General features: G+C 45.0%; 2 protein-coding genes across 2 annotated transcripts in view; one reads left to right on the plus strand and one right to left on the minus strand.

Moving 5' to 3' along the window:
- Positions 1-1,722: 1,722 nt before the first annotated feature.
- Positions 1,723-14,752, minus strand: part of jph2 (junctophilin 2) — a 42,848-nt gene continuing 29,818 nt past the window's right edge. The window contains exons 3-6 of the mRNA XM_063209115.1: positions 11,686-11,804; positions 6,971-8,127; positions 5,351-5,447; positions 1,723-3,786 (exon numbers count right to left, since the gene is read on the minus strand). Coding sequence (XP_063065185.1) covers positions 5,367-5,447; positions 6,971-8,127; positions 11,686-11,804 — 1,357 coding nt within the window. The 3' untranslated portion in view covers positions 1,723-3,786; positions 5,351-5,366. The remainder of the gene's footprint in view (positions 3,787-5,350; positions 5,448-6,970; positions 8,128-11,685; positions 11,805-14,752) is intronic.
- On the plus strand, positions 11,973-14,309 carry LOC134456290 (glutamic acid-rich protein-like). The gene is made up of 3 exons (XM_063207669.1): positions 11,973-12,344; positions 12,869-13,338; positions 13,897-14,309. Exons 2-3 carry the CDS (start codon positions 12,871-12,873, stop codon positions 13,939-13,941), a joined length of 513 nt encoding a protein of 170 aa, XP_063063739.1. The 5' UTR covers positions 11,973-12,344; positions 12,869-12,870; the 3' UTR covers positions 13,942-14,309.

Below are 14,752 nucleotides of genomic sequence, written 5' to 3' on the forward strand. Positions count from 1 at the left end.
CTTTAGAGAGCTGTAGACCACTATTAATCATTGCTCAACACAAAGGTCAGGCTTATTGTACTGTAACATGCCTCTCTACTAACTGAAAACTACCAAGAATATCCTCAATTTTACCCAAGTCACCTAATATTATCATGTACTGTAAATCAATCCTTTCATGCATGGGTGTGTCAAAACTCAAATTGACCGAGGGCCAGAATCAAAACCTGGAACGAAGATGTGAGCTGAACTCAATATTTATTTGTTTAAAAATGGAGTAAAATTGTGCATGCACACACACAATACAAGACAAATTTAGCAAACACCCATCCCCATTGTACAGTGCTGTATATGGTAGATTTAATGTGCTTGCCCTGTGCATATTCTGGTGTCTATAGGTGTGAGATGTTACTAGTCTAGTCTCACTGGTGTATACATAATTGGAATGATCTTGCGGGCCTAATAAAATGACTCCCGTGGGCCTGAGTTTGACATCCTAAATTAATGCGTAAAGACACAGCTTTGTTTTACATTACAGTAAGTAACCTGAATGGCAATGAGCAAGTCATAATGCATTACTTAAGTAAAAACATACTGTAATGTTGCAGACATGTAGCACTACAGTAGAGTTTATTCAATGAGTGTTACGAGGGTGCACATTTGAACAATTATTGCAATAGAGCATAGCCTATTTATTGACACTAATAAGCTATTATTAATGTACGTAGGCCTATATATTTTAAAATTGTGGGTGTCGCAGAGTCATAGGTCAGGATGATTCAGGGGCCCCAAAATTTGACATGGCTCACAGGGTACTATGACATAGTTGGGGTGTGACCAATGTTTTTTTTTTTTTTTTTTTTTTTAATTAGGGAGCCCACAACTTTTATGTGCACCTTTGATTTGGCCTATTTAAGTGAAACTGAAAGCTCACCCGGGAAACTCCCACTGTCATTTTTGACAAAGCACACAGCGCTCACTGTACATGAATGAAATTGCATTTATTCCTCACCTGTGCCACAGGGAAGCCCCAAAGGAGCAGTACAGCAAGACAGTACCATGCTTAGGGTACCTCAGTCATAGAGGAGGATGGGTGAGATCCCTGGTTACTCCCTGAACCTCCAACCGGCAACCCTAGGGCTGACACCTTAGCCACTTACCCATGACTGCCCTATTTACTAAATATAATAATAATTGTGCCAAGGCATCACCACTATCAGTCTAAAGCTGAACATGACCCATGGCCCAGAAGAGCCCATGCCTTGCCTAGCCTCGGTATTGCCTGGATGATCAGCACTGCACACATACTGTGAATGCAGCAAGTGCCCCCCTCCCAATCAGGGGATAGCATGCTCCACTCCTCTCGTCACGGCATCTGTTCATATGTGCTGATTTGTTGTGTAAGTGAAATATGTTCCCAAGTGAGATCAGGGCGAACGGTACTCCCGCGTGAGTCTAAAATAAGGTACGGTATTCCTGCCATTAGTTTCTGATGCTTGGTCGACAGGTGGGCAGTAAAAATACTGCCTTTGTTCCCTTCAACACAGCTCCTGGCAAAAAGTTAAAGCAAACAGACAGCCCTTAATTTCTTTTAATACTTAATTACACTAAAATTATGAACTGTCATTATTAGCTATATTAATCTGAGCACAAGACCTCCTGTTGAAGCACTGCAAGGAGAAACAATTGAAGGGGAAAAAACAATGGAGTTAGAGTTGAAATGCACTTGAAAAGTCACTTGAATTTGGACTGAAAAAATGTTTTATTTAAATTTGACCAATGCAAGGCTGACAGAACAGTAATAAATATGTACGTGATGGACAAACAAAATAGCTTTCTAAACTGGGGTGCTGACCACTCATTGAAACATACATAGTAATCCATACATCCATAAGTACATATTTTAACAGGGCAAACGAGAAAAAAAAAACTGTTTGGGTGAACACGCACACCTGTAACAAATGTTTTGGCTGACACAAAGATGTGTGTAGTGTGTCTGTGCATGTTTATGTCTTTAACAAACTCTCTACTCCTTACAATACAACACCTGAGGTTAAAAGCATTTGTTTTTCCTTTTTTTCTATAAAATGAAATATATGGAACACCCAGGGGCAAGTGTTAAGTCTTTATATAGCCCTTTGTAGACAGACTACTGTATATTGTGCTCAAATAACAGTCATACTTCATACAGTCCTGGCATGGCGTCATTTTAGTGAAGAGGCATGAAAAACTCCTCCTGAACATGCACACATATCGGACAGTGGGGGGATACTACAAGCCAATTACACTGCCTACATGCTCCTCCTTTCAGATGTAAAATGTCCAATTCTGCCAAAGAACACAATTGGTCTTTAACACATAGATTTAATATTTTTTTCAAAATATCTTAGTGTTGCTGAATACTTCATTATTTTTCAAAATTAACAACCCCCAAAAACATGATATTTTAAAAACTATCTACATAACAGTGAGATTAACAATTCTGCCAACCAACCCGAAATTCCAACCCAACCATGTATCACTCACCGTGTTCTAATACATCCGCAGACCACACTAGTAGCACGCATTCCATGGCACCTACTCAAACACCCTTTCCACGTCAAATGACACAGTGGTTTTGTAAAGTGTGGCGGCAGGACCATGCTCCTCTTATCTCCATTTGCTGAAGCACATATCCCCCCTTACATAACTATGGCTCACAGTCAGACAAGTGCAAGCTAGTCAGTCACCTTACAGATCACTCAGTTCATGTAAAACACTAACGGCATTCTAAACACGACTGGGTGAGTTTGTAGCAACATGATTCCAGCTCTCGTGACAGAATAACAAATTTGTTTTTGTTGTTTTTGTGTCTACATTGCTAACCCATGCAAACCAAACCAAATCATGACAGCTGTGAATTGAGTTCACATCTTGGACAGTGTACTTGTGAAGTTAGCAAATTCTTTAAGACATCTTGCTTAGTACATGTGCACAGTTACAGAAATATAATGTTTTGATATTGCTTGAAAAGAGAAACAATCCAGTGATATAAATAGGTAATAACTCAACACAGAACAAGCATTTTTTCTCCCTCCTTTCATGTTACAAACACCATCATAGGCTTCTTGATCATTTCTTTCAACTTCATCAGGCTAGTTCTTACTGTTACCACAAAAAAACAACCCAATAAAATGCCTTGGTTGTAGTTAGGCTGTAGTTCTGTAGAGAGAGCTCCTTCTTTGAGTATAAGGGAATACCCTGTTCCTGGTTTCTCCTTGATTCACACTCAGCCCTTCACAAACAAGAATACAACTACAACTAGCATCTTGTCAAGATTAACAGCACAGATTTCACTACTCCTCACTGACAGCTGCATCGTCCTTTTCAAAACAAAGGTCACATCTTTGGCTCCACAGAAAAGCATCCAGGAAGACCTCCTAGCTCTCCCCTCCAGCAGAGACTGCTTTTGATGGGCAGGCAGGCCGGCAGGCAGGCAGGTAGGCTGCGCAACTGACATCTTCTCACATCTGAACACAACAGCAGCAGAGGAGACAGAGGCACAGAGAAAAACCACAAGGCTGCCTAAGGTCCACCTCTGGTTAGATTGAGAGGCAGAGAGAGAGAGAGAGAGAGAGAGAGAGGGCAGAGGGCTGCCTGTGCTGCCCGGAGGCTTGTGTCAGAGTGACAGTCATCCCCGTCTCTAGGGGCCAGCAACAGCAACAGCAGCTCAGAGCTCAAGTGAAGAGTCTGTGATCACGGTGGTCCAGCATAATGGTGGAGCTCCCAGCTCCTCCTGATCCTCCATCAACACACAGGTGGGAATTCCTGAGAACACAGATAGATGTTACTACTGATTTATGAACAGTTTTTATTTCAAGGCCAAGAAAGGTTACGATTTTTGTATCTGGCCAGTTTAGGCTACTCTGCCTTTGCAGGCTTCATCAGAGGTGTCACGTGATGCTGGTGTGACGTGTGTTTTACACCAACACACCGACATCACCTCTGATGTGGCTGCAGAGGGAAAGTAGGCAAAACTTGTCCTTTCTTGGCCTTGAAACTGAACCAGTTTTGGACTTCTTTTTAGCAATTGGCCTTATATACAGTTTTAGTTTGTTACCACTAATGGTGCAGATGTAGAAAGCTCTGGGATAACCATGACCATGACCTGCTGCACCAGCTACAGTACACACACAGGTATGGTCTTTTGAGAAGCGATTGTTGTTTCAATAACAATGGTGGCTCGACTACTGCTTTGTAGACTCTACCACATATTGATTCTTAAAAAGAGGATCAGAGAGTGGGGGAAATCGCTGGTTGGACCAATGATAGATGAAGCCATGCCTTCTGAAAACAAATCCAACGCACGCTCTCCCAGACCCCAGCTCTGTGGAACTATACAGTCCTGGCGAGAGTCAGGCTAATGGTAGGGAAATGGATGGATACAGAGATGGTCATAGGAAGTTTCAGTCCTGTAGCCAGTACACTCTCAGAAATAAAGGTACCGAACTCGTAGTTGTGGCAGTACCCTCAAGGAGAGTACCATTGCATCGCTTGATTGGTACCCCAAAAAAGAGGTGCGTTTAGTTTCTTACAATGTCGACCAATGTGAATCTGTCACCTCTTTTTTGAGGTACCACCCAAGCGACGCAATGGTACTCCCCTTGAGGGTACTGCCACAGCGATGAGTTCTGTACCTTTATTTCTGAGAGTGTAGGGCTGATTTGGGCGGCCTCCTACAGTACTCCCTCATCCTTAGCAGAAGTGCCCTAGGCTGGAGTGAAGTACATAGCACCATGGACTGTAACCAATATCCTGTCTCTAAATAATTAAGTTGCTTTGGATAAAAGTGTTTCAGGAGTGTAATGTTACGCCATGAATATGGCGCATGGAAGTAGTTCATTTTTTTCCCTTCAAAGTATCATGAATTAATGTTGCCATACGTACCCACTACAAGTTGCACTTAAACTACACCATTGACTGGCTAGATTTGGGATTCAGGGTTGTTGTTGGGTACCGTGATGTAAGAAGTCACACTATTATAATAATAATAGCCTTGACATATGCATGTAGATAAACTAAACACAAGACCAAAAAGGTATTACAGTTGCCATATTTAAAAAAATATTGAGTATAAAGTATATATTTTGAACAAATTCTTGGCTACAAAAACAAGCATTCTGCAAGAGCTAATCTGCAAGAAGCAGTTTCTAGAGCCGCAGCTCCTATAGTTCTGACAACACGTCAGGTGAATCACTTAATGTTGACATTATCCGAGTTCACCTTTTCCAGGACATGCACTCTACATAGGCCAATAATACATTGTGAACGTCTCAATTTACTGACATTGATCAAGCTAGCTGGCTCCTCCTTCGAGGAGATCTGGTCTTACCTGTCGTTGCAAGGCTTCAGGACAGGATGTGTACAAACAGTATGGCCAGTCCGATGTTCAGCAGGATCACCATACAGATCATTATCATGTTAGGGCTCTGCGAGAACGAAGGCAGAATACAGGAATTACTAACATGGATCTCCATCGATCTGTCGTGAAAAAAAGTGTGAAAATCTATTTCTCAATCCGCAATAGACGCATGCATTTCATATGGCAGTGGTACAGTAAGGTAAATGACACCCCCCGAAACGAGCATGTGACATTAGTTCAGCTGAGCTGGGGTGTCAGGCAGGGCCGTTGACAACTGACAACTTCGGCCAAGGCCCAGGACAATGTCTTCTAAAAGGCCCCCCAACTTATACATGCAAGGTAATGAAGATCCATTTCCGAGCCCCTCTCTCTCTCTGGGCCAAGGGCAACTGACTCCTTTGTCCCCCCCTGTTGGCCTCCCTGGTGTCAGGACCCAGGAGCCAGGCGTCTTGGGGCTTGAACATTCCTCAGGTGGCTCCATGTCCGTGGTCCATGTGGGGAAAGGCCCTGGACGTCTTACGGAGGCTCAGGTTCAACCACCCCCTGCGCAGCTCTGAGGCAAGTGTGTGTGTGTGTGTGTGTGTGTGTGTGTGTGTGTGTGTGTGTGTGTGTGTGTGTGTGTGTGTGTGTGTGTGTGTGTGTGTGTGCGGGTGTGTGTGTGTGTGTGTGTGCGGGTGCATGTGTGTGTGTGTGTGTGTGTGTGTGTGTGTGTGTGTGTGTGTGTGTGTGTGTGTGTGTGTGTGTGTGTGTGTTTTAGGTGTTCAGGAGCAGCTAAGCTTTAGACCTGACTGCGCCTCAGCCCCACACATCGCTATACATCATATGATAGAGTGTCAGGCAGGGCTATATGGGTGATGCCGCATAGCATGTGTGAGTGATATGATGTGTGTGAGGCGTGCGTGTGTTTACTATGTGCAAGGAGACCCTATAAATATATACTTAAACCTGCATTACAACGAATAAAGTGTAAATGTACTTTAAGTTCATCTTCTTTGCAACCCTGTAAGCTCATTCCTTCATGGTATTGTCTATGCTTTCACATTTCGTCCTTCCTGTCATTATCACAGACAGCATTGTTAAGACTTGAAAGAAAGTTGCATTTAATCACAAGTTATATTTTACATGTTTAGTTTAGCAGTTTGAAAGACCAGATGAAATTATTTTAATAATATATTTATAATAATATCGGACTGGCAAAGACATTTGTTCCAAATGCATGTATCAGAGCTCGGTGCAGAGTATAGAGAATAGGAGCACACAGGTGGACTTGGAGTTGCTTCTTTTAATTTCAGTGAACAACACATTTTGCTTGTGCTTTGTCAGGTTTACTTTCACAAAGCATAAGCTAAACATGATTATCTAAGTCCACCAGTCTGCGGTGATTCATCTATTCTTTTATGACCAGCACCTGGAAACTGGCTGTGCATAGGAGCTATATACCAGAAAGACTGGATAATACCCCTAGAATCTCTGTATATACTATTGAGTATCTTATAGAGTGTATTTGGTCCCAGAGTACTAGTGTTGAATTAATACAACAATTTTTGTAATCTGTATGAGTTGTGTGCTTGTGCAGTCACTCATCAATACCTCTTCCAGCTCTGAGAGGTCTGCCGCCTCGCTGGGTGTTTTCAGCACGACCCTCTGCCTCTCCACCTTGATCTCTGGCTTGGCTGGAGCTTTGGCCACCGGTTTGGGCTCAGGCTTGGGCTCGGGGGTCCTGGGGGCTGCAATAGATCTGGCAGCCGGGCTGGGCTCGCGTCTCTGTGAGGGCTTGGGCGATGGCCGGAGCTCGGTCCTGGACGCCCTCTTCTCGCTCTCGGCCACCGACGGCGGCCGAGGACCAACGGACGGCGGACGAGGCTCTGGCGTCGGTGCTTTGAGGGACGCTTTGGACGCGGGGCGGGAGGCAGGGCGAGGGGGTGCTTCTTCTTCCTCCTCCTCTTCGGCCTGGGCGGGGACAGGGGTCGGCACAGGGGTTGGCACAGGGGTGCGTGTGGGAGTGGGTGCTGCTGCAGCTGCAGGGGTGGGGGATGGGGTCGGGGCAGCAGGGGCGGCAGCGACAGGGGAAGGTGTAGGGGCTGGAGAGGGGGTAGGCGTGGCGGCAGCAGCAGGAGCAGCTGAAGGGGTGGGTGTGCGCGCAGGAGGCGCAGCTGAAGGGGTGGGTGTACGCGCAGGAGCTGCAGCTACAGCAGGAGAAGGGGTGCGCGCAGGGCCAGCTGTTGGTGCTGCTTCCTCCACTGCCGCCCCCTCCTCATCTGTCTTCTGCAGGGCCTGGATCTCCAGGTCAGAGCCCTGCTCGGGCTTGTTGCTCTGACGGCTGGGGGTGCGTGATGGGCCACGGCTGGCAGGCCGCTCCTCCGCTCCAGGGGCAGCTGCTGCAGCAGGGGTCGGGGAGGGGGACGTGGCCGGGGCGGCCGCTGCTGACGAGGGCGTGGTGGGCCTGCTGTTGGGGCGGCTGCCCGGCTTGCTGCCACCTCCCAGGCTCCCGGACGCCGACTTAGCCCTGTCTCCGTTCCACGCCCCAGGGCCCAGCAGGTTTGGGTCGCCGCGGCCGGCCCCCAGGTCTGCGGGGCAGGGGGACGGGGTGCGGGTTCGCATGGGAGCGGAGGCGGGCCTCAGGGTGTCAGTGAAGGGGCTCTCCGGTGGGGTCCCATCGTCACCCATCATGGGCTCGTGGAGCATGGGGTCAGCGTGCTCATGGTTCTCAATCTCCTGCAGTTCCCGCTTCTTCAGGTATTCAGGGCCTATGGAGAAAGACGAGACAATGTTGATTATGGGACTGATTCCTGGTTCTGTCACATCCATTAAAGTCAAGAAACACAAGACCAGAAATAAATTTCAATTACGCTGTTGTTACTTTTTTGACCGCAGATGGGAGCAGAATTTCAGATACTGTGAAATAAATATGTAATGGCCAAATGATCTGATATTTTGAAGGTGTAGAGTAGTATGAGGAACTCTGAAAAACAAAGATGATTAGCTGATCTACTGTCAACTGTCGAGCATATACTGTATATTCAGATATAAATGTAGTCAGGCATGCATGTCTACAGTACATGTGTCCACACCCTTCATTGCCATCCAACATAGGAAGTGATAATTGCGAAGAAGACTGAGTGTCGAACTCCGAATATAACAGGCTGATTTGGCACTGTCACTGATACTGTAATAATGATAATTGATGCTCTCTTGGGGCAGCATGAACACATCGCAACTGTTCTGTCGAGAGGCTGCTTTGTCGAGGTGAGATACCAATGAAATGGTATTTAGTCATTATGCTGCAAAATGCTGGAAACAACTCCCTGTCCAAATTCGAACTGTTTTAAAAGGAAGTTAAAAACAGCTTTATTCTCATCTGCCTTTGGGGATAGTTAGTTAATTACACACTCTCTTTAACTATCTTTTTTCGTTACAGTTTTTTTTTCTTTTTTCTTCTCTTTTCTCTATTCCTAAGCACATTGAATGACATTTATGTATGATAAAGTGCTATATAACTATTTTTGATTGATTGATTAATTGATTGAATAGGCCCATAGCCCAAACCCTATCCCTATAGGTGCTCATGTAGTCCATTGTAATGGCTGGGTAGCTCAGCTTGACGGGTAGCTCGTGTTGACAGGACACCCCATACAGAAATGATGGAATTCAAAAGGCCAGGAGATTAGAGACATCTCTCGCTCTGATGAGGGAGTGCGCGCTGCTCACGGCTCACAAGTTCTGGGATAATGAGGACGGGAGCAGACAGCGATGGATTTGGGTAGACGGGACTCAATTATAAGCTGGTCTGGTGGCTATCTTCGAGCCCAATAACACTCTGGCTGAAGGTGTTTCTTCATGGGGGCCTGGCTGTGTGAGTGACCATAGTTGTCTAATCGAATGAGGTGAATCATATAATTTATAGTATTCGTAATGGCACACAAAGTCTCCTGCCAAAACAATTACGAAGGTCAGCTTCATTGAAATGGTGGATAGTTGTTGAGCTTTCTGATAAACTATTTCATTTCTGTTGAGTGAATATGTGGGAAAACATGTGGGGGAACTCCATTTATGGTGGAGCTTGAGTGTTTACCTTCTTGTTACCTAAACACACTGCATGTTAGTATGTAATGGCTAGTGTGTGAAAGAGCGAGAAAGAGAGAGATAGAGAGGGAGAGATGAAATGAGAGTAATGGTGTGTATGTGTCTTGTGTGTAGGCCCATGTGTCCGTGTGCGTGTGTGTGTGTGTGTGTGTGTCTCTGTGTGTGTGTGTCTCCGTGTGTCCGTGTGCGTGTGGGTGTGTGTGTGTGTGTGTGTGTGTGTGTGTGTGTGTGTGTGTGTGTGTGTGTGTGTGTGTGAGAGAGAGAGAGAGAGAGAGAGAGAGAGAGAGAGAGAGAGAGAGAGAGAGAGAGAGAGAGAGAGAGAGAGAGAGAGAGAGAGAGAGAGGCAAGACAGAGTGTTTGTGTTTGCGTGTGTTTCTTGGTGGGTGTGTGAAATATAATGCAGCTCGCTCCATAAGCCTCCCCCCAGACTGTAGAGTGATTATTAGCTGCTTGGGTCTATTTGGATCCCCTGCTCCTCAGCCACGCAATGCAACCCTCACAGGCGGCTCTGGTTACACTCTGCACTGCCCCTCACGGCTGCTTCTGGAACAGCCATACTGTACTGTACCAACTTTCAAACTCTGTTTAGAAAAGTGCTTTATAAATAATTTGTAATGATTAGCAGTGCTCTGAATTAGCATCCAGCCCAGTCAAATGCTGCAAGAAATTCAATTTGTCTGGTAGAAGAAAAAAACCTACTAGCCACTTTAGTTTAGTTTAGTTTAGTTTATTAGGATCCCCATTAGCTGGGCGCAGACCCAGCTATTCTTCCTGGGGTCCAACAATAAAATCACACACAATTCAAAGTTCTACACAAATCTGTACATTCATTTAAGCACCATACATTAAAAAGAAAGACAGAAAAAGAAGAAAGAAACATACAATATAAACATATAAATGATTATAGGCCTAATAATGGTTCAAGACCTTGTGAGAAACATCTCTACTTCTGCACTAACCTAGTTTATGTATGATAGGCTCAGATGTTTTTTCACCTTTTTTTTTTACTTTGACTGGTAGATGACTGTATGTTTAACTAGTGTGATTAAGAAATGGGCTAGTGATAAAAAAGGTAAATTTATTTCCCTGATGATTAGTAAATTATATAAGATTATAATCTGGTATAACTGTGGTGTAACTTCATGATGCTTTTTAGATGGCGTGACAGGAACTGAACGCAGAGCTGCAGCGTAGACTGGGTACAGTGTGGTGTGTTGGTAGGGTGGGTGGGTCAGGGTGGTGGTGGTGTTGTGGTGGTGGTGGGGGGCTAATGTAATGTGCGAATGGGGGTCACAGAGGCTTCTAAAGACAAGCTGCCGACGGAGACCCAGAGGCAGAGAGATCTGATCCTGTGCCCCGGTGGGGCGGGAACCTGTTTTTAGCCCCCTCAAGAGAAGGTGAGTACCCTTGGGGTGAGCTGCGCCTCAACACTCCCCTCAACCCTCCCCTCCGCATCCCGAACCCCCTCTCGGCCCCCATCCTGACACCTCCCACCCCACCCCGCTCCATCCATCCAGACACCTCCCTCCAGCCCCAGGCCCTGAGTCAGCAGCAGATACAGTATATACAGTACAGTACAGCAGGGCAGAGGTGGGGGCCCTTCAACACCCCAGGACCCAGTGGGCCTTATACTGTTCATGTTGACTTTGAACTCACCTTCAGCTAACCTCTGAAAGTGATAATATAATATAATATAAAAATGTATAATATAATATAATATAATATAATATAATATAATATAATATAATATAATATAATATAATATAATATAATATAGGGTAATATAATATAGGGTAATATAATATAGGGTAATATAATATAATATAATATAATATAATAATATTATGATATAAATGTTAATATTCAGTCGATATGTTTTAATTCTTTACCATTCACTTTTTCAATTATCAAGATCACCGGACATTATACATGTCTAACAGTTTTGGTGATCGTGGTGGTGGTGGTGGTGGTGTGTGTGTGTGTGTATGTGTGTGTGTGTGTGTGTGTGTGTGTGTGTGTGTGTGTGTGTGTGTGTGTGTGTGTGTGTGTGTGTGTGTGTGTGTGTGTGTTATGGAGTCTCAGTAAGGTGTCTGATTTCTTGGGGAGTGAGTGGGGTATGTCTGACATATGACATGCTTCTCTGCATCTGGGAGTCTGAATGCATGTGTATTTGTGTTAACCATGAGTGTGTTTGCTGTGTTTACAAAGTGGCTAAATCCTACCTGGCTGGTGGAAGGATGGAGACAGTTCCTTGGCAACCACCCTGGCAATGCTGGACTCCTGGTTGGCAGCCTGGGCTGACTGGTCAGCTGAATCTCCCTTGGACTTAGCATGGTTGGTCCTGCATTTGTAAACAAGAGAGCAATTAGAGATATTTTACTGATCTGTCAGACCTGACGTAAACGAAGCAATGATGATCTACACAGGCATGGGCGTTTTCACACAGGGGCCAGGGTGGGCCTGGGCCCCTGTAGAAGTGGCCCGGGGCCCCCCTAGGGCCCCTGTGCCGAGCAGCCGCCTATAAAAAAAATATTTCTAATGGCTGGCGCGAAGAGCAGAACGAGTTTGCAACGTGCATTGACTTTCAAGCGCAACACACACAGGAAGTGATTAGGAGGGTCAGTTGTCCCGGACACAGGAACAGAGGGGGTACAAAATTGGGTCCTAGTTACATTTCATGTGTTTGCTAGGGGGGCTTCCACATTGCGTTGTCCCCAGGCGCGACTGAGCTGGTGCTACTGCTCCTGCTGGAAGCACTCAGGCGTTGCCTGCTCTTCCTTCTGCAACAAGCCGATGGACCTGCAGACCTGAGGTAGAACTAGTTTTTAAACCTTTGTGAGACCACCACACGCAGGACTTGTTGGACTACAACGCGGCTGAGGTAAGGAAACAATTTATTATTTCCTAAAGTTACTCGATGAACAAGCCGATTTTAACGGAATGGTGGCAATGCATTCGGTTTGGGCATGTAGCTGTGTTACTGCGGGAATAGAATACTCCTGTCAGAACTTTAGACTTTGCCTAATTGCTGCTGATGTGATGTTTGTAAGAATTAGCGAAGCCATTTAAGTGAGTAAACTATTGTCTTTTAAGTGTATAACAGACTGGTAGGTCTTGTTCACGTGCAGTCCGAGATTTACACTAAAGTCTGGTGTGGCTGTGATGTCGCGTAGCATAATGCAGTTAACTAGATTGATATGCTAACGTCGCGGTCTTTGAGGCAAGTGTAATGTGTCTGATTAGCAGGCTAACACTTTGCTATGATCATAGCCTACCGTCTGAGACCAACTGTAATTCATGCCTGGTCACCACGACTCCCCATGATCGCAATTAATATTAGTGTTGTATATCCCCAACCATTGTAAGGTAATAACGACCAAACGATCATTTTTTGTGTGAACCCAGCCATGAAACGGAACAAGGACATGCAGTCCTTTTTCGTTCCCATCGGGAAAAGGAAGAGAGAGAATGAGGGAGATGTGCTGGAGGAGAGAGAGCATGTGGAGTTGGAGGAGAGAGAGCAGGAGGAGAAAGAGCAGGAGGAGCTGGAGGAGAGAGAGCATGATGAGCCGGAGAGAGAGCAGGAGGAGAAAGAGCAGGAGGAGCTGGAGGAGAGAGAGCATGATGAGCCGGAGAGAGAGCAGGAGGAGGAAGAACAGGAGGAGCTGGAGGAGAGAGAGGTGGAGCCGGAGGAGAGAGAGCAGGAGGAGAAAGATCAGGAGGAGCTGGAGGAGAGAGAGCATGATGAGCCGGAGGAGAGAGAGCAGGAGGAGGAGAGCAGTCAGAACCTAGACAGAGAGAAATGGAGGGATTTGCAGGGCTGGCAAGTCAGTCAGCAGCACCCATGTGGAGCAGGCCTACTGCTGCACCACCAGGTGTGTGTGTGTGTGTGTGTGTGTGAGAGAGAGAGAGAGAGAGAGAGAGAGAGAGTGAGAGAGAGAGAGAGAGAGAGAGAGAGAGAGAGAGGCCTATAAACAGTAAAGGTTACGATATCCTGTCCATATATTGTGTGAACTCTTTGAATAATGGCTTAAACAGTGATTGGTGATTAATCTATTTTTTGCATTTAAACGTACTGTGTAGTATTTTTAGTAGTTTATTTCCAGAACTCATGCAGAAATTACAAATGTTAGGCCTACCTTTTTTCATGAATATGTACCATCATCATCAAATTCATTGTCATAAATTGCACTTTTCATAAATGACAAGGGGGATATTCTCCATGTCCACCATTTTGAATAAAAATATACTTGTGGCTGGAATACATACTTAACATACTAACGTAGTTAGTAAATATTATTTAATTACTTGGTAAATATTCATGAAAACATCAAATTGGCAACAATTTCATTGAGCAGCATGGTTGCAATATCTACTCTGGCCACTTATACAGAGTGAAACTCTGAGTAAAGTGTGTCCTCTTCTTCTTCCAGATATCAGCATGTGTAGGGATGACTCTCCAGTACAGCCACAGATGAAGACCTTCCCTTTCACCATCATGGGAGGCAAGAAGCGTAGTTTCCAGGCCAGTTGGTATGGTATACATCAGTGGCTTCAATACTCTGTTTCCTGTGACTCAGTGTTTTGTTTTGCATGCCGCCACTTTAGCCCACCAAATGCAGCAACCACTGTATTCGATTCTGCATTGGGGTTTAAAAACTGGAAAAAGGCGACTGAGAGAGAGGGAGGTTTTGCAGTTCACCTCAAATCTGACAGGCACAGCCAAGCAATGATGGCATGGAGGGATTATCAACGGGCTGTAAAAACAAATAAAACACTGGAAAATGTCCTTAATGAGCAGCACACTAAACAAGTGAAGGAAAATCGAGAGTACATAAAAACAATAGGTGAGGTGCTGTTGCTTAACTAGGCAAAACATAGCACAGAGAGGGCATGCTGAATTTGGAGATTCCAAAAACAAAGGCAACTTCAAGGAAATTCTTGATATAGTTGCCAATCATGATGCAGTTGTTAAACATAGGTTGGCAAGTATTCATAATGCAAAATATACAAGCAGCACAATTCAAAATGAGGTGCTAGAGTGTTTGGCTGATATGATTCGATCAGAAATCATTGAAGTAGTTAAACAAAGTGAAACCTTCAGTGTCATGGCTGATGAGACTAAAGATGTGTCAAAAAAAAGAACAGATTTCGTTCATTCTCCGTTATTACTACAATGGAGTCATCAAGGAGAGTTTCCTTCATTTTGAATGTGCGGAGAAGCTGGATGCAGCAGGGCTTACATATAAAACTGGAACGTCATGGTCTTGACTATAAGAACCATCTCAT

The sequence above is a fragment of the Engraulis encrasicolus genome, chromosome 10, assembly GCF_034702125.1.
Source record: "Engraulis encrasicolus isolate BLACKSEA-1 chromosome 10, IST_EnEncr_1.0, whole genome shotgun sequence".
Taxonomy (NCBI): Eukaryota; Metazoa; Chordata; class Actinopteri; order Clupeiformes; family Engraulidae; genus Engraulis; species Engraulis encrasicolus.

Coding starts and splice junctions, on each gene's coding strand:
- LOC134456290 (XM_063207669.1), top strand. CDS start 12,871: ATGAAACGGAACAAGGACATGCAGTCCTTTTTCGTTCCCATCGGGAAA. Junction 13,339..13,896: donor GCCTACTGCTGCACCACCAG/GTGTGTGTGTGT, acceptor TTCTTCTTCCAG/ATATCAGCATGTGTAGGGAT.